This window comes from Oryctolagus cuniculus, chromosome 17 (genome assembly GCF_964237555.1).
Source record: "Oryctolagus cuniculus chromosome 17, mOryCun1.1, whole genome shotgun sequence".
Classification (NCBI taxonomy): Eukaryota; Metazoa; Chordata; class Mammalia; order Lagomorpha; family Leporidae; genus Oryctolagus; species Oryctolagus cuniculus.
In genome coordinates this window covers 45,893,248-45,914,810 of record NC_091448.1, presented here as the reverse complement: position 1 = coordinate 45,914,810, position 21,563 = coordinate 45,893,248, and the positions used below count along the sequence as shown (strand labels likewise).

General features: G+C 39.7%; 1 protein-coding gene across 8 annotated transcripts in view; it reads right to left on the bottom strand.

Annotated features, from left to right (window-relative positions):
- GOSR1 (golgi SNAP receptor complex member 1) overlaps nucleotides 1–21,563 on the bottom strand; it is a 50,659-nt gene that overhangs the window by 13,090 nt on the left and 16,006 nt on the right. For 6 of the 8 annotated variants that reach the window (XM_008270945.4, XM_008270948.4, XM_070061166.1 and 3 more), the window contains exon 7: nucleotides 2,810–2,839. In XM_008270945.4, the coding sequence (XP_008269167.1) occupies nucleotides 2,810–2,839 (30 nt within the window). Of the gene's footprint in view, nucleotides 1–1,648; nucleotides 1,796–2,809; nucleotides 2,840–21,563 lie in introns of those variants that run through there. The other 2 variants (XM_008270950.4, XM_070061168.1) reach the window with 1 other exon arrangement.

The window sequence follows — 21,563 nt, the reverse complement described above, 5'->3', positions numbered from 1 at the left end:
ATACATTTAAAATGTGGTTGCTTTAAAAAATAAATTTACTTTAGAAAGTATTTAAAAACATACATTATGGGGAGGGGGCCAGTGTGGTGGCACAGCAGGTTAAACTGCCACCTGAGATACCAGCATCCCATATGGGTACTAGTTCGAGTCCCAGTTGTCCACTTTTGATCCAGCTCCCTGCTAAAGGCCTGGGGAAAGCAGTGAAGGATGGTCCAAGTGCTTGGGCCCCTGCCAACTACATGGGAGACCTAGAGGAAGCTCCTGGCTTCAGCCTGGCCCACCCCTGACTGCTGCGGCCATCTGGGGAGTTGAATCACAGGTGGAAAGTCTGTCTGTGTCTGTCTGTCTCTCTATTTCTCCTTCTCTCTAATTCTGAATTTCAAATAGGTAAGCAGATCTTTAAAACAAAAACACACATATTACGGTCCTGAATAAAGTAACAGAATTCAAAAGTAGGCTGAGCAATCTGAGGCCCATCTTTAGATCATATATGCCTCTGTCATCATCACCTGTATACTCTGACTCACAAGTGGATAAAGGTTAAAAAATAATTTCCGCGAAGCACTTTGCATTCCTTGGAGAATGGATATTATCACCATACATTATGCTATTATCTTGTTGAATATGCATGATTTCCAGTATCACATAAAGTATATCCAGATATACTTTCCCATCCCATTCTATCATTTGAAGTCATGCTAAGTGAAATCTGGGCTGTTGTTATTTCAAGGCCCAAATACTCAGAGGTAAAATATAAGCTTCAAATAAAATACAATGCTTTTAAAATGATAAATCATTGATATGCTTACTGGAAGTAAAACTATCTTACCTGTTCTGAGTTAGTGACATTTTTTTCAACAACAGATAAGACAAGTTACACATTTAAATAAGCTAAAGAAGCTTACAAATATTAAAAATATTAGTCCTTTTCAAATAAATTGATGTCAAAGTCTCTAATCGGTTTTGTACATATTTTAAAAATGTCTCCAAAAGGAAAAGGTAAATTTTTTACATATGGAATATGTGAAAAATTTTTTAATCCATAAGTAATCATAACTAGCTTTGTATTCCATGAAATTTCACCTGTAATATCTATCATATTTTAAAACAAAAGGGAATGCTGAAATAAAAGATCTCCAAATAGCATGTTTTTTAAGTATCAAAATAAAAGTAGAAGTTATTCAATGGTTCTCAGATGTTTGTAATCTAAGAGGTACCCCAAACTTTTATCCCCATATTGTCAGCCTTTAAATAGGCCAGTGCTGAACTGAAAAGTTTAATTAAGGTAGTCTAACCTACAAGATCAGGCAGAAAATAAGGGGAAATAAAAGAATAAAAGGAAAGGACTATAGGGAAACTTTACATAAAGAAAAATGTAAAATATGATCATTCTTATGGGCCGATGAAAGTGAAGGCGTTACAAGGGGGTACTTCAGCTGAAAATCAGGCAATTCTGTGAAAACTTTGTTTAGACATAAGATACAGTATATCAACTTAAACAAAAAATTCACAATGGCAAAAAGGTATTATAAAAGGTTATAATGTATTGGGATTACTAACTAATGATGGGAACATGTTATAACCTATTGAATAAAACAATACATGATTCTATATCAATATAAATATTTAGGAAATGAACATTGAAACATTTAGGAGTAAACAGCATCATGTTTGCAGTTTATTTCCAAGTAGTTAAAAAAATTATTAAAAAGGCAATGTAGCAAAATGTTAACTTCTGGAGAACTTAGTAGAATGTATATATGACTTCTCTGTACTATTGGAACTTTCCTGAAATCTGAAATGATACCAAAATAAAAAGTAAAAAAAAAAAACAAAAAAACCCAAAAAAAAAACCTCTGAGTATTCATAATATGATTACCATTTACAGATTACCTAGTATAATCCAGGCATTGTACTAAGCATTTTTCTCTCATTATCCTTAAGCTTCACAATAATCTTGCAGGCTAGGTATTAACATTAATTTGAAGAAAACAAAGGCTTCCAGAAGTTGAAGAAACTTATCTAGCAGAGATCTAGTAACAAACAGGTTTCAAGTCAAATCCCTCTTCAAAGTTTATACTCTTCCTACAAGGTGGTAAATTTAGTAATGGTTTAGACAGAACTCAGAGTGTAGAGTTAGCAGACTTGGATTTGAAGATCTGAATCCTAATACTATGTATCAGTCATGATCACTGACAGTTATTCATCTTGATTTATTTTTTGTTCTGGATATAGCGCCCAATGATTATGTGTATCTCATGGGTTACTGAGAAGATTCAAGGAAAGAATGCCGGCAAAGCACGTTAGAACAGAATCAAGATCCATGGGAAATATACTTTACTCTAACTTCCCTGAAAAACAGTGCTGGACACACTGGTGCCATGTGAGATGCAGACACTTCATTAAGATGCTTTTTTTACTGTTACAGTGTAGATATGAAATATAACTGCAGTATATTTTCTATAGCTGCCATAGCAGAAACCAAGTTGACACAAATGGTATAAAGAAGACATTAACCAAATCACCTAAGATTGTTTTCCATTAAAAAAGGAGGAATTAAAAGACTGAGGCTGTAATCTCAAAGGTGAATTAGAAAAGTTAATGTAAATAAAACAATCTAATCTCAATAACTCTGGAAATGAATGGTCTTTAAAGGTCTCTTGGAAGGACAAAATAAAAATTCTTTTAGTGAAATTCTTATCTTTATACAGGATGAGTTGACTTTTAATCTGATTAACAAGGTTAACCTGATCTGCTCATTAAATTTATATGCAGATAAAAAAAAAGTAAAACCGAAAACCATTCTTACCTGATTGTCTCTTCTATCAGACGATCTGAGCTGTAAATAAAACAAAATTTCAAAATCTGGGATCACTAAATGAACATTTAAAATGTGTACTTATTTTATCCACATTTATGGATACACTTTTCAGTCACTTATGTATAGCGAATACCCAGATTTTTGAAAGCATCAGCAGAAAATTTTGGAATCCCAAACAAACTAATCCATATATATAAAATTTATCTTTTATTTGCTAGATTAAATTTATTTTTTCCACAGAGATACCTGATATTTAAAGTCAGAACAGTTTTAATTACAGCATAAAGAAATAAAACTTCTTTAATCCAGATAGAGTTGTCACCACCATTTACTCAAAACTTAACAATTACAACCAACTTGTTAAGACAGGATAGGCAAATGCAGTTAGGCTGTTTGCAAGTAGTAATTACATATACTTCAAATGTCCTTCCTTTTTTGGGAACACTTTTTTTTTTTTTTTTTTTTAGCTAAACCTAACGCAGCTGACTAAACTTCAGAAGTCAAGAATTTGAATAAAGACACCAAATATGTACCACTAATCTGTAAAGTATTTGCTTGTATGAAACAAAGAGAGAAAGGAAGAAAAGGTAACAGCCATTTTAGGGAGGAGCTTAAAGGTAGGTAAGTTTGATAAGGGAGAAACTTTACAACAGAAATAAGGAAAATAAACTCCAGACATCTATACCTATTTGGTACAATGCAAGATACACAACAGGCAATCAAATACTTATATATTTTTTCCAACTACTTCTTTCCAAAAGAATTTCTAATGAAATAGTAAGTTAAGATTTCATTATAAAGTGATAGAAGTTACTGCATGAATTAGGGAACAAAGATGAACTTTAACCTGTGTGAATATCTTACATAAATTTGTATAAGAATTTCAAAAATTACAAAGATGGTAGGTAAAAGCCACATCATGTGGCTGTTTAAGATGTAGTTATTTAAAAGGCAGAGTGATGGGGTAGGGGTTGGGATCTTGCATCACCTGGTTCACTCCCCAGATGGCTACAACAGCCAGGGCTAGGCCAGGCTGAAGCCAAGAACCCAGAACTCCTTCTGGGTCTTCAACAGGGTGTCAGAGGCCCAAGTATTTGGGCCATCCTCCACTGCTTCCCAGTTACATTAGCAGAGAGCTGGACTGGAAGCGGAGAAACTGGTTCTCAAAAAGGCACTTCAGTATGGGATGCTGGCATGTCAAGTGATAGCTTAACCTGCTGCAGCACAATGCCAGGCCTTGAGTGGTTGTTTACATGCTGGCTCCAGGGCTGGCCAGCAGGTTAAAGTCCGAGTCTGCAGTGCCTGTTTGAGTCCCAGCTGCTCTACTTCTGATCCAGCTCTCTGCTATGGCCTGGGAAAGCAAAAGATGGGCCCCTGCACCCATGTGGGAGACCTGGAAGACGCTTCTGGCTCTTGGCTTCGGATCAGCTCAGCTCTGGCCGTTGCAGTCATTTGGAGAGTGAACCGGTGGGATGGAAGACCTCTCTCTCTGGCTCTACCACTCTCTTTAACTCTTTCAAATCTTTTTAAAAAATAAATGCTGGTTCCACCATTCATTAGCTATCTGATGTCAGGCAAATGTCTCTGAAGTTCCATTTTCTCAGCTGAAGATTCAAAGGAGCTTACATCCGTAATGATTAGATCAGTACTTCACACATAGTGGGCACTATTCCTTGCTGTATTAAAACAGCTTACCACAACTACAGATAGATTATATATCTAAGCATAAAGTCGATGTAAATTCCCATATCAATCCACTATTCCAGTGAAATCTATGAACTATCAAGCATGCATTTTTTTTTTCAAGATTTATTTATTAATTTGAAAGGCAGAGTTACAGAGGTAGAGGCAGAGAGAGACAGCGAGGTTTTCCATCCACTGGTTCACTCTCTTTTTGTTTTTTTTTAAAGACTTATTTATTTATTTGAAAGAGTTACACACAGAGAAAAGGAGAGGCAGAGAGAGGGAGAGAGAGAGTCTTCCAACCGCTGGTTCACTCCCCAGTTGGCCGCAATCGCTGGAGCTGTGCAGATCCGAAGCCAGGAGCTTCTTCTGGGTCTCTCATGCGGATGCAGGGACCCAAGGACTTGGGCCATCTTCTACTGCTGTCCCAGGCCACAGCAGAGAGCTGGACCAGGAGTAGAGCAGCCAGGACCCGAACTGGCGTCCATATGGGATGCCAGCACTGCAGGTGGTGGCTTTACCCACTACGCCACAGCGCTGGCCCCCATTTATTCTTGTAACAAATGCATACAGAAGTGGCCCTGGAAGGTACTGGTTCAGACTATAAAGATAAGACACTAAACTCCATAGATTTCACAGTGGGGACAAATAATATAAGTCAACAAGGCTTCTTGGTCCAGTGACTACAAGATCTCAAAAAAAAGGAAGTGGTTAACTTGGGTTAATACTTCCTTTTTCAATACAATAGCCTGGTTAAAAGAAAAAAGAGAAAGAAAGCTATTTTGGGGTCCTCTCCAATCAGGTCTGCAAAATAACAGACAATATAAACTGAAAATAAATAATTCTAGTGAGTGCACAAGAACACAGCTAATTTTGTTAAGAATAATGAGAGCTAATACTTGTGGTAAATTATAAGCCATGTCCTGTCCTAAAATGCCTCAGATGTTTTAACTGCATCCTTACAACAATTCTATAGGATTGATCCTATCATTCTCTTCAGATACAAATAAAAACTGAAGCAAAAAGCGGGCTAGGATTTAACCTTGAGCAGTCTGACTTCAGAGATCCGGCTCTCACTGTCTCAAATATCAGCTCTTCCTCTCCCACAATCAGTCCGAGTTTTCACCTACTTCTAGACTGTCTCACACCTACTCCAGCAAAATCTATACTCTGGGGTTCATTCTCTCTTTCTTCTTCCCCTCATTTCTCCTCTGGTAAACCTCAGGTCACTGGAGATCTCCTTACTCCAAATGTGAAGACAATGTAGACAAACAGCAACAGGGCAAAGACACAGTAGACACTCCTTGACCCTTTCACTCTGTAATGAACTCAGTTTCTTTAGCTTCTCTCACATTTGGTCACTTCTCTCCTTATCCAGAATCCCGAGTCAATTTTAGCTTAATAAGCAGGCAGAGGGCTCCTTAAAAAGTGCCTGGGACAAATAAAGTTAATTTGTATAAGGATTTAAGAAAAAGTCTATTTCTTCTACTCTCTACTGTCAGCCGCTCAACACTTCTGCTATCAGTGATAACAATTCTGAGATGTCCTGAATAAAGTTACACAGGAAGTATGGGAAGAAGGAAGAGATATAAACAGGTGTGTATATCACATCAACAGCTCTGGCTAAACCAACAAAGAAAAGGAAAGTGCTCCGCATTCCTCCCCTGTATGCTGAGGCACAGCTGGCAAATGATGTTGCATGTCACACACAGAATCAAAACCCACCAAAGCACAGCAGGCACCTACCTCTCTGTATGGACTGATCTCCTTTCCCAGGATTCTGCTCGCTTTGTGTTGTCCCACCCTTCTTATCAAGTGCCAATGCAGGTTCAATGTTAGCGATTTATGTTTTCTTCCCCAAACTTTCATTGAAAAACATCCTGGCTGTTTATAGAGACACTGGATATTTTTCCAATGCTATTTACCATGCTGCTGCAGATCAGGGAATTTGTCTCATGACTGAGACAAGCAATCAATCAGTTCTGCAGTGGACACCAACTTGGTGTTCTCTAATTCAATTCAATCTGACACTATCTCCCTGGAGATACTCAGTTCCCAGAAGACTGCCCTCACTTCCAAGGCACACTGCAAATCCCAGGTTGTTTTACTTTCAACTATATATCAGGGCTCTCAAACCTCAACCTTGTGTTCAGCAAACTATTAGAGCATCTCACAGAACTCAGAGAAACAAATTCCTCACACTGACTGGTTTATTATAAAGGATATTACAAAAGACAGAGATGAAGAGATACATCGGGCAAGCATATGAGATGGGACACGGAGCTTCCATGTTCTCTGAACGTCCCATATTCCTCATTCATTCAATGACCCAGCCGCTCCCAGAACCCAGTCCTTTGGGATTGTATGAAAGTTTCATTACATAAGTACAATTAATTAAATCACTGACCACTGGTGATCACCTTAATCTTGGGATTCCTCTCCCCTCTCAAGAGCTTTGAACAGAAAAGCCCCAGTCCTTTAATAGTGCCTTGTTCTAGTGACTGGCCTGCACCCTGCTGTCACTGATTAGCATATGAAAGAAACATTCTCTTCAGAGACTATGGATTTTAGGAGCTACAAGTCAGTAAACTAGAAGAAAAGCAAATATTTCACAGTATCTCAACTTGCTTCTCCTGACTTCTAAAAACTTAAAATAGTAATAGATAAAAATGATGACCAAGGGGCTGGTGCTGTGGAGTAATAGGCTAAGCCTCTGCCTGCAGCAGCAACTGCATCCCATATGGCCGCTGGTTTGTGTCCTGGCTGCTCCTCTTTTGATTCAGCTCCCTGCTAATGCACCTGGGAAAAAATTCCCCCAGAGAGATTTAAGAACCACAACTTAAACGTTCTCAGATATTGCCACACTCTGCAGACTACTGTATCAGAATAAACCAGGGATCCCTTATGATTTACTGTAAGAAATATGTAGGATTGGGGCCGGCACTGTGACAGAGTGCCGGTTCGAGTCCCAGCTGTTCCACTGATGATCCAGCTCCATATGAATGTGCCTAGGAAAGCAGTAGAAGATGGCCCCAGTCCTTGGTCCCTTTAACTACGTGGGAGATCCAGAAGAAACTCAAGGCTCCTGGTTTTAGATCAGATCAGCTCAGCTCATTTCTGGCCACTGCAGCCATTTGGGTAGTGAAGCAGCAGACGGAAGACCTCTCTGTCTCTCCCTCTTTTTCTCTGTAACTCTAACTTCTCAAATAAATAAATAAAATCTTTTAAAAAAATACGATGACCAAATCTGCATAGGATGGAACATAAAAACACAAAGCCACCCATACCATACAAATAATCAGGAAGCCAGCCAAGTATACTTCTTTACTACCATTATCTGTTTTCTATAAACCAGCCTAACTGCTAGTCTGTCGTTAGAGAATAAACTCATTATATTTTGTATTCAGACAATGCTCCTGAAGCAGTGGGGTTGAAATGGTCAGGAAGGAATACATAAAAGTCTGATGTTTATGGCACACAAGTACAATCCTTGTTTTATGCAATGAGTAGTTTTCCTTGAAAGATGTGCTCTCTGAAAATAACATTTTAACCAATTTAAATATTTTAAATGTAATAAAATAACTTTATTTATATGAAACAAATAAGTCTTGTAAAGCACATACTTATGCCTACATTTATTTTCCATTTTCTTTGGTAAAAAAATCAGACTTTCATAATAACAGGTTTTCTTAAAATTTCATTGATGGGTCATTTTATATATTTGAGGTAGATTATTATTTTTAGATTATGGTAATTTCATAGCACATCTGAAACTGCAGAAAAAGAAAAAAGAATATTCACTGGAATTACCTTAAAAGAAAACCAACTCAAAGAAAATCTAAAACTATGATTGCAAATACCCTACCCTACAGAGAAAGAAGTTTTTCCTCCTTTTAAATTCCTTTAAACACCTTTATTTTACTAAATGTTCTAAAATACAGAATAAAGCATGTTCAAAATATAACACGTGAATATCCAGAAGCTGTGCTCACAGCATGGATCCCCATTTTACAGGCCAACACTAGCTTAACCATGTGCTTGGCATGTCAGAGAGTTACAGTAAGTCATACACTGGTATTCCACAGATCTCTGTTCCAACCCCATCATCCTTACTTTGTATGGAAGTATAAACAGACGAAGGCCAGTAATTTTCAAATTTCTTCTCAAATTGCCAAAGTCTCCAAGTCCTTCCTCATTTGGCTAGGACCACATAAACTGAATAAACTGCATTCATTAAAAAGCATCCTAGACATTGAGGATACAACTCAACAACAGAGTGGCTCCACAAAAATAGCATAATCTAATAAAAATTCAATTTAAAATTGCTTTCCTTTGGGACATAAAATATATAAAGTGAAATTATCCTTCTTAAGCAAGTATTCCATAACAGCCCAGGGGCATTCCATCTAGGGCCTGTAATTAAGCAATGCATTTCTGTTTCTTTCAAGACCTATTTAAACCAGCAGAAAACAATGCACTAAACTTCATCACCAAGTACTGTATCCAGGAATTATGAAAGTCACATCTGGATAATTCTTTTAAAAGTATAATTCATTTCTGCTAACACACACATAGTGCAAGTGGCATAAGTTTCAAGAATAAAAATGTTATTTCATGCATATATGTAAAAAAAATTAAAACTAATAAAATGTAAGAACTTGGCAAAACCATTTAGCTAATACCTAATTAGATTCCTTTTTAAAAGAGTAGATGACTAAGTGGATAATCAACAAGTAAGCAAGTAAATAAGAAAACAAGAACTATAATACTAATATTGTGTGTAAAACTAACGTGTCCTCACAGTCAGGGTGGACAAAGGTATACCTTTGTTTTTGTTTGTGATTTTATTTAGTAATTGTTGATCTTTGTATTGTCTCTAAAGTTTGGTCATAAACAGTTCAGATTATACAGTATGTGACCTTTTCTTTTTTTTAACTTTTATTTAATAAATATAAATTTCCAAAGTATAGTTTATGGATTACAATGGCTCCCCACCCCCCGTAACTTTCCTCCCACCCGCAATCCTCCCATCTCCCATTCCATTCGCATCAAGATTCATTTTCAATTATCTTTATATACAGAAGATCAATTTAGTATAAATTAAGTAAAGATTTCAACAGTTTGCACCCACACCAAAACACAAAGTGTAAAATACTGTTTGAGTACTAGTTATAGCATTAATTCACATTGTACAACGCATTAAGGACACTCTTATTTATGGTGTCAGTAATCACCCTAGGTTCTTGTCATGAGTTGCCAAGGCTATGGAAGCATTTCGAGTTCGAGTATGTGATTGTCTTTTATGCATTTAAAGTTCCTCCATGTCTTTTTTGGACTTGATAGCATATTTCTGAATCATATTTTACTGTATAGATATAATAGGTTTTTATCAATTATGAATACAGCTGTTAGAAACATGTACAAGTTTTTGTGTAGACATAAATTTTCAACTCACTTAGGTAAATAATTAGCAGAACTGTTGGAATGTATGGTGAGACTACATTCAGCTTTGTAAGAAAAATGTCAGTGTCTTTTTAAAAAATTTTGTGTATTTCATTAGAAGTGAGGGGGTCGGGTGGGGGAGAGACTCTCCCACCCACCGGATCAGGAATTGAACCCTGGCACTCTGATGTGGGATATGGCCATCTCAACAGGACTCCTAACTGCGAGGCCAAATGCTGGCCCCACTTTTGTGAATCTTACAACACTCATTATGCTCTGCTTTATACAGAATTCCTCTCAGTTTTCAAGGCCCTTCCATGTGTATAGTCTTAGCAACTCTGTGAAGCAGATACCTAAGATCATCTTGGACCGGCAGTACAGTACTGCAGAAGCAACACCAGCAGAAGACCTGGGCTTGAATACCAGTGTTTACTAGCTTTATGATGTCAGGAGTATTTGGCGAAACCACAGAACAAATACAAAATGAAGACATTTTTACCAGTTTTTCAATGTATACCTAAAGTATTTTTGTAGCTCTAAGTTTGGATCTTGCAAATGACAAAGCTAGTACATTGTTAATACTCAAAATATTGGGGGGGGGGGGGACGCTGTGGCGCAGCGGGTTAATGCCCTGGCCTGAAGCGCCAGCATCCCATATGGGTGCCGGTTCGAGTCCCAACTGCTCCACTTCCAATCCAGCTCTCTGCTATGGCCTGGGAAAGCAGTAGAAGATGGCCCAAGTCCTTGGCCCCTGCACCCGCGTGGGAGACCTGGAGGAAGCTCCTGACTTCTGGCTTCAGATGAGCACAGCTCCAGCCATTGCGGCCAACTGGGGAGTGAACCATCGGATGGAAGACCCCTCTCTCTCTTTCTCTCTGCCTCTCCTCTCTCTGTGTAACTCTGACTTTCAAATAAATAAGTAAATCTTAAAAAAAAAAAAATATTGAGGCTGGTGCTGTGGCATAGTAAGCTTCTGCCTGTGGTGCTGGCATCCCACATAGCACCAGTTTGTGTCCTGGCTGCTCTTCTTCCAATCTAGCTCTCTGCTTATGGCCTGGGAAACCAGTGGAGGATGGCCCAAGTGCTTGAGCCCCTGTACCCACGTAGGACACCTGGAGAAGCTCCTGGCTCCTGGCTTTGGAATGGCCCAGCTACAGCTGTTGTTGCCATTTGGGGAGTGAACCAGTGGAGGGAAGACCGCTCTGTCTCTCCTTTTGTGTATAATTCTGCGTCTCATATACATAATAAAATTTTAAAAACAAATTCAAAATATCAAGTCTAAACACAGCCTAAAAATATAACAAACGAGTAGATAAAAGGTAAAGCTCCATCTGAGAAATATAATCTGCTATTTTTTAAAAGATTTATTTATTTATTTGAAAGGCAGAGCTAGAGAGAAGGCACAGGCAGAGGCAGAGATAGAGAGGTTTTCCATCAGCTGGTTCACTCCCCAAAAGGCAGCAACAGCTGGAGCTGGGCCTATCCAAAGCCAGGAGCCAGAAACTTCTCCTGGGTCTCCGACAAGGGTGCAAGGGCCCAAACACTTGGGCCATCTTCTGCTGCTTTCCCAGGACATAGCAGAGAGCTGGATCAGAAGATGAGCAGCTGGGACTCGAACCAGTGCCCATATGGGAAGCCAGTACTGCAGGTGGCAGCTTTATCCGCTACAGAATAGCACTGGCCCCTATAATCTGCTTTTTAATCACCAAAGTATACAGTTATAAAACTAACATCAAGTCTGTATTCTGAGATAACCTAATCATATCTGATAAATAGTCAATGAAATGAAAACAAAATAACACTATAAACAATCCTGTTTAACTGTAACTTGCTTTATCTAAGTTTTATATTTACAAGTTTTTTGTATTTTTAAAGAGCTTTTAATTTTATAAAATGGATTAACTCTATAGTCGTTCACCCTTAAAATGATGTAACATGGGGAAAGTTATTAATCCTGTTTTCAAGATTTAAAAAAAAAAAAAGAAAGAGAGGTCAAGTTACTTGCTTTTGAGAGGTAAAAAGCAACTGGTTTCTCAAGTCTCAGTAATATTATGCCATGCTGGTTCCTAAATACAATGACAATAAAATTTTAAAGAAGCAAACTACAGGAAAGGCAGTATAATGTGGGACAAAAATGGAAATGGGTTTGGAAATGTGCATTTAGTAAGAGTTGTACTATTAAATAGTTATGAGACCTTGACCTATATCCTCTTTGAATCTGGTTTCCTAATTTGTTATAAACAAGAGAAATGCTTGCTGAAGATTTTTACATACAATATGAAGGTCAGCAAAAATCTATGGAACACAGAATTGAGAGATATTTATTTTAGTGTATAAACATTTGAAATCCATGCACACAAGGGTCTTCAGAAAGTTCAAAGGAAATGCATATTATGGAAAAACTATGCATAGATTTAAAAATTAGGGTACAATGTGCATGGAACCAAAACAAATAACTTCTACTTTATCTATTTATTCATACAATAAAGATCCAGTGTCTACTACAGCAAAGAATTGGAGATCCAATACCACCAACTAGACTAATTAGGTCTATATAAACTATAAAACTTCTGGAAGAAACCATAACAAAATATTTGCCACTGTAAGATAGGCCAAGGTTTCTTACACAAGCCAAAAATAAACAAATCATGCTGTCTGAATTAGTTTACACGAACTACTGAAAAGGTAAAACTAATCTATAATGGTAGAAAGAGAAGTAGCTGCCTGGTTTTGTGAAAAATTTTGCGTCTTGACTTTGGTGGTGGCAGTCAAAGAATATATACAACAGACCCGCACTATAGCATAGCAGGTAAAGCTGCTGCCTGCAGTGCCAGTATCCTGCATGGGCACCGGTTTGAGTCCTGGTTGCTCCACTTCTGATCCAGCTCTTTGCTATGGCCTGCAAAAGCAGTGGAAAATGACTCAAGTTGTTGGGCCCCTGTACCTGTCTGGGAGACCCAGAAGCAGCTCCTGTTTCCTGGCTTCTGACTTCCTTGGCCCAGCCCTGACCACTGCGGCCATTTGGGGAGTGAATCAGTGGATGGAAGACCTCTCTCTCTGTAACTCTACCTCTCAAATAAATAAATAAAATCTTTTTTTTTAAATCTTGAATATTTTGAAGAAATGTCAAAGGTCTTTTCAAATGTGAAGGATTTTTAAGATATGCCAGTTTAGTGGTAATCATGACATGCAAAGGAATCAGTACTTCTCTCTATGTAGTCTCCAAGTCTGGATGAAACTCCTATTTAACTTCTTAGCTAGTTCTATATAATTTTAAAATGCATGCTTCTTTCTTCAACTCTTTATTAATTTTATTATTCTTCTCAAGAACAAAAACCTTACCAATTGCTCTCCTTATAAATTTGTGAAAGAAACTGTTCATTTCTCTTTGGTAGGCCTTATTCTTAGCTGCCATCTCTGGGAAGGAGGAAGTGTTGTTTAATGGTGTGTTAAGGACAAACACTGAGCTAAAATGTAAGGGTAGGAGGCAAGTAAGTTGCATCTTGTAGATTAACTCCATCTAACTTCTACCTGGAGCATGGATGCCTCCCCTGCATCTGGAGAAACTCAGCAAGGAAACAAGGGTCAGTGGAGCACCAGTGAACTGCAATGTCCTGTAACCTCGTGTTTTTTTTTTTTTTCCCCCCCAAGATTTATTTATTTATCTGAAAGTCAGAGTTACAGAGACAGAAGGAGAGGCAGAAAGAGAGAGAGAAGTCACCCATCCACTGGTTCACTCCCCAGTTGGCTGCCACGGCTGGAGCTGTGCTGATCCAAAGCCAGGAGCCAGGAGATTCCTCCAGGTCTCCCACATGGGTGCAGGGGCCCAAGGACTTGGGCCATCTTCTACTGCTCTCCCAGGCCATAGCAGAGAGCTGGATCAGAAGAGGAGCAGCCGAGACTCGAACCAGTGCTCACATGGGATGCCGACATTGCAGGCAGCGGCTTTACCCACTACACCACAGCGATGGCCCCCAACCTCAGGTTTTAAGGGGAAGCATCAAACAAGGTAGCACCAAACAGGGAACAATGTCCATGAGATTTGCCATTCAGGAGATCACTGATTTGCACTAATGTGACAACACAGTCAATAGAGTTGTGAAGGGAAGTGCACAGGCCAAAGAAGAAATGAGTATACAGACAGAGCCGATACACAAAAGGATTTAGAGTGAATTACTTACAGGCACATGAGGATAGAGGAGAGTGCCACAGGGATGTACTGGCCTTACAGGAGAAACATCTCATCCTCTAAAAATACATCAAAGGGATAGAGAGGGAAGCTCTACAGGTTAACTTTTAGTATAAGAGTAAAAAGTTAAAAAAGTTAAATGAAGAAGGAGGTAAGCAACTTTGTTTTTGGGCAAAAAGACAGGAAGGTCAAGAGGGGAAATGAGAAGATTGGGCAAAGCTCTTGAAGAGGATGAAAGCAAGAACTAAACAGACAAGACTGGAAATAATTTTAAAACGGGTTAATGTATTTGAATAGAAGTTTTTCTCTCTTCAAAGTAGAACAGTAGACTATAGATTAGGTTGGCATTCTACAGAGGTGCAGGCAAGGCCAGATATTGGGAGTATATCAATCAATTTACTAAGAGAGGGGCTGGCGCTGTGGCTTAACAGGTAAAGCCGCCGCCTACAATGCTGGCATCCCATGTGTGTGCTGGTTCAAGTCCTGGCTGCTCCACTTCCGATCCAGCTCTCTGCTATGGCCTGGGAAAGTAGTAGAAGATAGTCCAAATCTGCGGGCCCCTGCACCCATGTGGGAGACCCAGAAGAAGCTCCTGGCTTCAGATTGGCTTAGCTCCAGCTGTTGCGGCCATCTGGGGAGTCAACCAGCGGATGGAAGACCTCTCTCTCTCTGCCTCTCAAATAAATAAATAAATCTTTAAAAAAAAATTCACTATGAGATCCAAGCTGTCAAGAGTAGGAACACAGGTTATGAGGAGAAAAATATAGACAAGCTAGTGGTACTCTATAGAGAAAGATAAGAAGTATTAGTCACAGAGAGATGTTGGGGTTGGAGATTTCTGAGGTGGTTTACTTAAAGATGAGATTAGAATGCAGTTACGGAACAAGGTACTGATCTTCAACCAGATGAGATCATCACTGACATTAAAGAAGCCTGGGAACAGATGAGGCCCTTTCTATTTTAGTACACTGATTTCCTAGTCCAAGGTTCTCTTCACCACTGACAATCTCTACAAGTTGTCACCTTGATTACGGTACATGTGGAGGACATGTTGTATTCAAATGACAGAATGCTTCTAGAGAAAATAAGGACAAAGGCCTGCTCTGGAACTGAATGCAAGACTTGGGACAAATCATGGTCTTTCAAGATTCGATATAATCTAGTCTATCCTCTTCTCTCCCTACCTTCCTAACTGTAAGCTGGTGACAAGAGTCAAACTTGTATCCTAAGTAAATATGAAGAGACAAGATGATGAGTTCTTTTGGGAGGGTTGTCAGAATTTTAAAATACAGTATTAACTCAGATACTTCTTTCAAGAAGAAAAATATCAGAGTATTCAAAGAACTATTATATAAAGAAAGGGGAATTAATCTAAATAGCAACTGAAAAGGCCCACAAGGATACATCAACACTCTAGTGAAAAAGCAATGGCTAAAGAAGTGACAACAATTCAAGGTTTGTATTTTCCTCTGCTTGACAGACTCAGAAAAAGAAATCAAAAATCAAAATAGGGACTGGTGCTTTGGTATAGAAGGTTAACCTGCTGCCTACAATGCTGGCATCTCATGTGGGTGCTGGTTTGAGTCCCAGCTGCTCCACTTCTGGACCAGCTACCTGCTAATGGCCTGGGAAAGCAGCAGAAGATGGCCCAAGTCCTTGGGCTGCTGCACTCATGTGGGAGACCCAGAAGGACCTCCTGGTTCCTGGCTTCAGACTGGCCCAGCTCCAGCCATTGTGGCCACTTGGAGAGTGAACCAGCAGATGAAAGATCTCTCTCTCAATCTGTAACTCTGCCTTTCAAAAAAATAAGTCTTAAAAAAAAGAGAAAATATATTCCTTATAAAACAAAACCATTGTCTGAAAAGTTTTACTTCTGTCATTGGCATGAATTAAGAAAAAAAATCTAGGGTGCGTGTTTGCCTAGCAGTGAAGATGCTGGTTAAGATGCCTAGGTCCCACGTTAGAGTCCTGCATTTGATTCCAGGCCCATCTCCTAAATCCAGCTTCCTTCTCTCTCTGTGTAACTGTGACTTTCAAGTAAATAAATAAAGTCTTAAAAAAAAAAAGATTTAGTTATTTGAAAGGCAGAGAGAGGGAGGGAGGGAGGGAGAGGGAGAGGGAGGGGGTGGGGGGGAGAGAGAGAGAGAGAGAGAGAGAGAGAGAGAGAGAGAGAGAGAGAGGTGTGTCTTCCATCCTCTGGCTCAATCCTCAAATGGCCTCAACAGCCGCAGCTGGATTGATCCAAAATCAGGAGCTTCTTCTGAGTCTCCCATCTTTTGCTGTTTCCCAGGCCATAGCAGAGAGTTGGATCAGAAGAGAAGCAGCCAGGACTCAAACTGGCACCCATTTGGGATGCTGGCACTGCAGGCAGCAGCTTTACCTGCTTCACCACAGTGCCAGCCCCACCCTGCATGTTTTAATAGTAACCCTCGGGCCAGCACTGTGACATAGTGGGCTAAACCTCTGCCTGCAGCATTGGTATTCCACATAGGTGCCGGTTTGAGTCCTCCACTTCCGATCCAGGGAAGCAGTGGTGATGGCTCAAGTGAATGGGTTCCGGCTACCTCTGCAGGAGACCAGGACTGAGTTTCAAGCTCAATGCTTTGAACCCAGCCATTGTGGGCATTTGGACAATGTTTCAAGAGATGAGAGCTGTTTCTCTCTCAAATAAAGTAAAAATTAAAAAAAAAATGTGAGTTATTGAGGACATTAAGCATAGAATACGTAATTAATGAAATGATAAAGTAGCATGCCTTTAGATGGAAATTTGATAATACTGTATCAAAAGACTTTTTTTTATAAAAGACTTACTTATTTATTTGAAAGGCAGAGTTACAGACAGAGATCTCCCACCCCATAGTTCACTTCTCAAATGGCCTCAACGGCCAAGGCTGTGCCAGGAGCTTCTTCTGGGTCCCCCAGATGGGTGCAGCGGCCCAGGGACTTGGACCACCTTGGGCTATTTTCCCAGGTGCATTAACAGGGAGCTGGATAGGAAATGGAGCAGCCAGGACTCGAAACAGTGCCCAAATGGGATGCTGGCACTGTAGGTAATGGCTTAACCCACTGAACTACAGCGTCAATCCCTCAAAAATTTTTTTTTTTTTTTTTTTTTTTTTGACAGGCAGAGTGGACAGTGAGAGAGAGAGAGACAGAGAGAAAGGTCTTCCTTTTGCCGTTGGTTCACCCTCCAATGGCCGCCGCGGCCGGCGCGCTGCGGCCGGCGCACCGCGCTGATCCGATGGCAGGAGCCAGGAGCCAGGTGCTTTTCCTGGTCTCCCATGGGGTGCAGGGCCCAAGCACCTGGGCCATCCTCCACTGCACTCCCTGGCCACAGCAGAGGGCTGGCCTGGAAGAGGGGCAACCGGGACAGAATCCGGCGCCCCTACCGGGACTAGAACCCGGTGTGCCGGCGCCGCTAGGCGGAGGATTAGCCTAGTGAGCCGCGGCGCCAGCCCAAAAAATTTTAAAATTATTATATTTTGTGATCCTGCAATTCTAATTCTAGTAAACTAAACTATTTTAAGGAAATAATTATGGATACATATCTGTAAAAAATTCACTAGTTAGAATAGTAAAAAATAAAAATAATCCAAAGGCCAACATTAGTGAAATGCTTATATGACTTATAGTTTACCTAAATTATGGAATATAGGCACTACATGACTCAAAAACCAAAACTATCAAATAACATGAGAAGGCCCACAATTTGTTGATAAGTAAAAAATATTACAGACTCTATATACATAATTTATTTAAATCTTTTAGGTATTTATTTACTTGAAAGGCAGTTGGGGAAAGAGAGAGAGAGAGAGAGAAAGAGAGAGAGAATATAATGAAATTGAGCTTCCATTCACTGGTTCACTATCCAAATGGCCGCAATGGCAGGGCCCAGCCAGGCTGAAGCCAAAACCATCATACTCCATCTGGGTGACAGAGGCCTAAGCACTTTGACCATTCTGTGGTCATCAGGGGAGTGAACCAGCAGATGGGAGATCTGTCTGTCCTCTCTGTAACTCTTGATTTTCAAATAAATTAATAAATCTTTAAAAAACAAGGACAAAAAAAAAACAGAAAAAGTTTGTTATTTTGTCAACATAATATTCCATAATTTTATTATACAGCAAATATTTGTAATTTACACAAAAATACAGATTAAAATTGTTTTTATTAGTTTGAGAGGCAGGTAGAGAAAGACAGACAGACAGACAGACAGAAGCAGTTATCTGCTGGTTCACTCCCTGAATGCCCACAATGGTGGGGGTGGGATACGGTGGAAAATTCAACACAGGCTTCAACACAAGTGAGAAGAACCCAATTACTTTAGCCACGAAGGCTGCCTCCCAGGGAGGCATTAGCAGGAAGCCAGAGTCAGGAGCCAGAGCCAGGCATTAAACTCAGGCACTTTGATTTGCGATGCCAGCATCTTAACCATCTGTAAGCTATGTGAAATGTCTTTCTGCCCCCACGATCAATTATTTAAAAAGGTATCTGGAAGCTTTGTGTTCTAATACCGAGATCAGTTGCTAAGGCCTTGCTTTCAGTCTCACAATTCCTCTAATTCTTCAGAACTCATTACATTCAACTTTATCCTGCTTCAGTAACTCTGCGTACAGAATGAACAAATTTATTCACAAGGCTAAAAGGAAAAATATAAAGTATCTATAAAATGTCTGAGACACTATACTTTAATCAAAAACATAAAAAAATCTTTTGATTTCCAATTTGAACATTTTTATAACCCTAAACAAATTTATTAAATATGCATTACTTGCACTGTTTCATTTTTTCCTATGCAAAATGAACAATAGTGAGGGCCAGCATTGTGGCGTAGTGTAGTGAGTTAAGCTGCCACCTGCCATGCAGGCATTCCATATGCGCAACAGTTTGAGATCAACAGTTCGAGATCCAGCTGCTCTACTTCTGATTCAGCCTCCTGCTAATGAAGCATCCAGGACAGCAGTGGAAGATGGTTCCTGGCTCCTGGCTTTGGACTGGCGCAGCTCCGGCCATTGCAGCCAATTGGGGAGTGAACTATTGGATGGAGGATCTCTCTCTCTCTCTCTTTCTCTCTCTCTCTCTTCTTCTGCCTCTCCTTCTCTCTCTGTGTAACTCTTTCAAATAAATAAATAAATCTTTTTTATAAAGATTTTTATAAAGAATCACTTCCTTTTAGTGTATTAAATGGACAGTTTTATGTCTCATAAGTTACAGTATGTCTAAGAGCTTGTAAAAATGTATCATTCTTGGGTTCTTTAAAGATAATCAAGTTTCTGAAAGGAAAGAAGGGAAAGGACAGAAGGGAAAAGAGGAAGGGAGGATTAAAAAAATGAAATCACCTCTGAGAAGCAGTAACATTGAACAGCCCTTGTCTAGACTGTTGAGGAATAGTTTTTAGTTTTTTTCTTTTTTCTTTCTTTCTAAGACTAAACAGGAGAGGGAGGGAGAAGAGGAGTGGGAGAGTGGGTGGGAGGGTGTGTATGGTGGGAAGAATTACCATGTTTCTTATGTTGTATTTATGAGATACAAATAAAAAAATAAACTGCTATATTTCTCCTTAATTTGAGGCAATAAAAGCAAAAACACTGATGTAATCTTTTATTAGCCCTTAAATTACTCCATACCCTTAAAATATAGTAACATAGTTTTGGGTAAATGCAAAATTCTGTTTATGATATTTTTTATCAAATACAAAAATCATGATGAAAGCCAAGAATGACTATAAAGTACGCATACTGCAGGAGAGACTGCCCCCTTGTGTCACTCTGTAACTAGCAACAGATTAAGAAAAAACATGTGTAACTGTTTAACACTAAGGCATCCAAGTTTCTAAAAAGATCTTGATTATTCAGTGTTTTGATTTCAACAGCTTATATTTCAAGTTATGATCTTTAAAGAAAAATAAATTGAATGGAACATTAAGCTATTATGATTAACATTCGACAGTGAGTAGCAAATACTAATGTAATTCCTAACATTTAATTATCATAGATAGAAAAGCTGCTCGACTGTTTACAAGCTGAGTTCAGAGATAAATAATTTTCTGGTCCTTAAGTTCTACAACAAAAAAAGAGAAAAACAAAGAAAAGAGTACATTTAGGAGAAAAACAGATGAAGCAGGAATAGAGTATGATGATTTGTTTTAAAATGAATAGCACATCCAAGTTCTCAGGTGTTTTACTCTGATATTTTTGAAAATAAAACATCAAAAAAATTTTGATACATGGGGGGCTGGTGCTGTGGTGTAGTGGGTAAAGCTGCTGCTTGCAGTGGTAGCATCCCATATGGGTACCGGTTGGAGTCCCAGCTGCTCCACTTCTAATCTAGCTCTCTGTTGTGGCATGGGAAAGCAGCAGAGAATGGCTCAAGTCCTTGGGCCCCTACACCCATGTGGGAGACCAGGAAGAAGCTCTGGGCTCCTGGCTTCGGATCAGCCCAGCTCTGGCTGTTGTGGCCATTTGGGGAGTGAACAAGCGGATGGAAGACTTCTCCTCTCTCTCTGCCTTTCAAATAAATAAATACACCTTTAAAAAAATATTTTTGACACATGGTCTAAGTATCCTTTATAAAGCTTCTTTCCATATAAGTGTTAACAGGCCATTCAAACCTAAGTCTTCATCAGTATTATTATTACTAATAATCTATAATAGTGCACAAAAGTACAAAGCAATAGACTTGATAAAAGAAAAACACACTAACGTAGTAAGAAAACATTTCTGGGGACTGGCACTATGGCACGAGGGCAAAGCTGCCACCTGTGACACCTGGCATCCCATATGGGCACCAATTTGAGTCCTGGCTGCTCCACTTTTTTTTTTTTTTTTTTTTTTTTTGACAGGCAGAGTTAGACAGTGAGAGAGAGAGAGGAGAAAGGTCTTCCTTCTGTTGGTTCACTCCCCAAATGGACGCTGCAGCCGGCGCACCACGCTGATCCGAAGCCAGAAGCCAGGTGCTTCCTCCTGGTCTCCCATGCAGGTGCAGGGCCCAAGGACTTGGGCCATCCTCCACTGCCCTCCTGGGCCACAGCAGAGAGCTGGACTGGAAGAGGAACAACCGGGACAGAATCTGGTGCCCCGACTGGGACTAGAACCCGGGGTGCCAGCGCCGCGGGTGGAGGATTAGCCTATTGAGCCGTGGCGCCAGCCCATGCTCCACTTTTTTTTAAGTTTTTATTTTATATATTTGAGAGGTAGAATTACAGACAGTGAGAGGGAGGGAGAGAGAGAGAAAGGTCATCCATCCATTAGTTCACTCCTCAAATGACAACAGCCAGTAATAGGCCAATCCAAAGCCAGGAGCCAGGAGCTTCTTTTCATGCAGGTGCAGGAGCCCAAGTGCTTGGGCCATCTTCTACTGCTCATGAAGATGCAGGCCATAGCAGAGAGCTGGATCAGAAGAGGAATAGCTGGGACTAGAACTGGCGCCCAT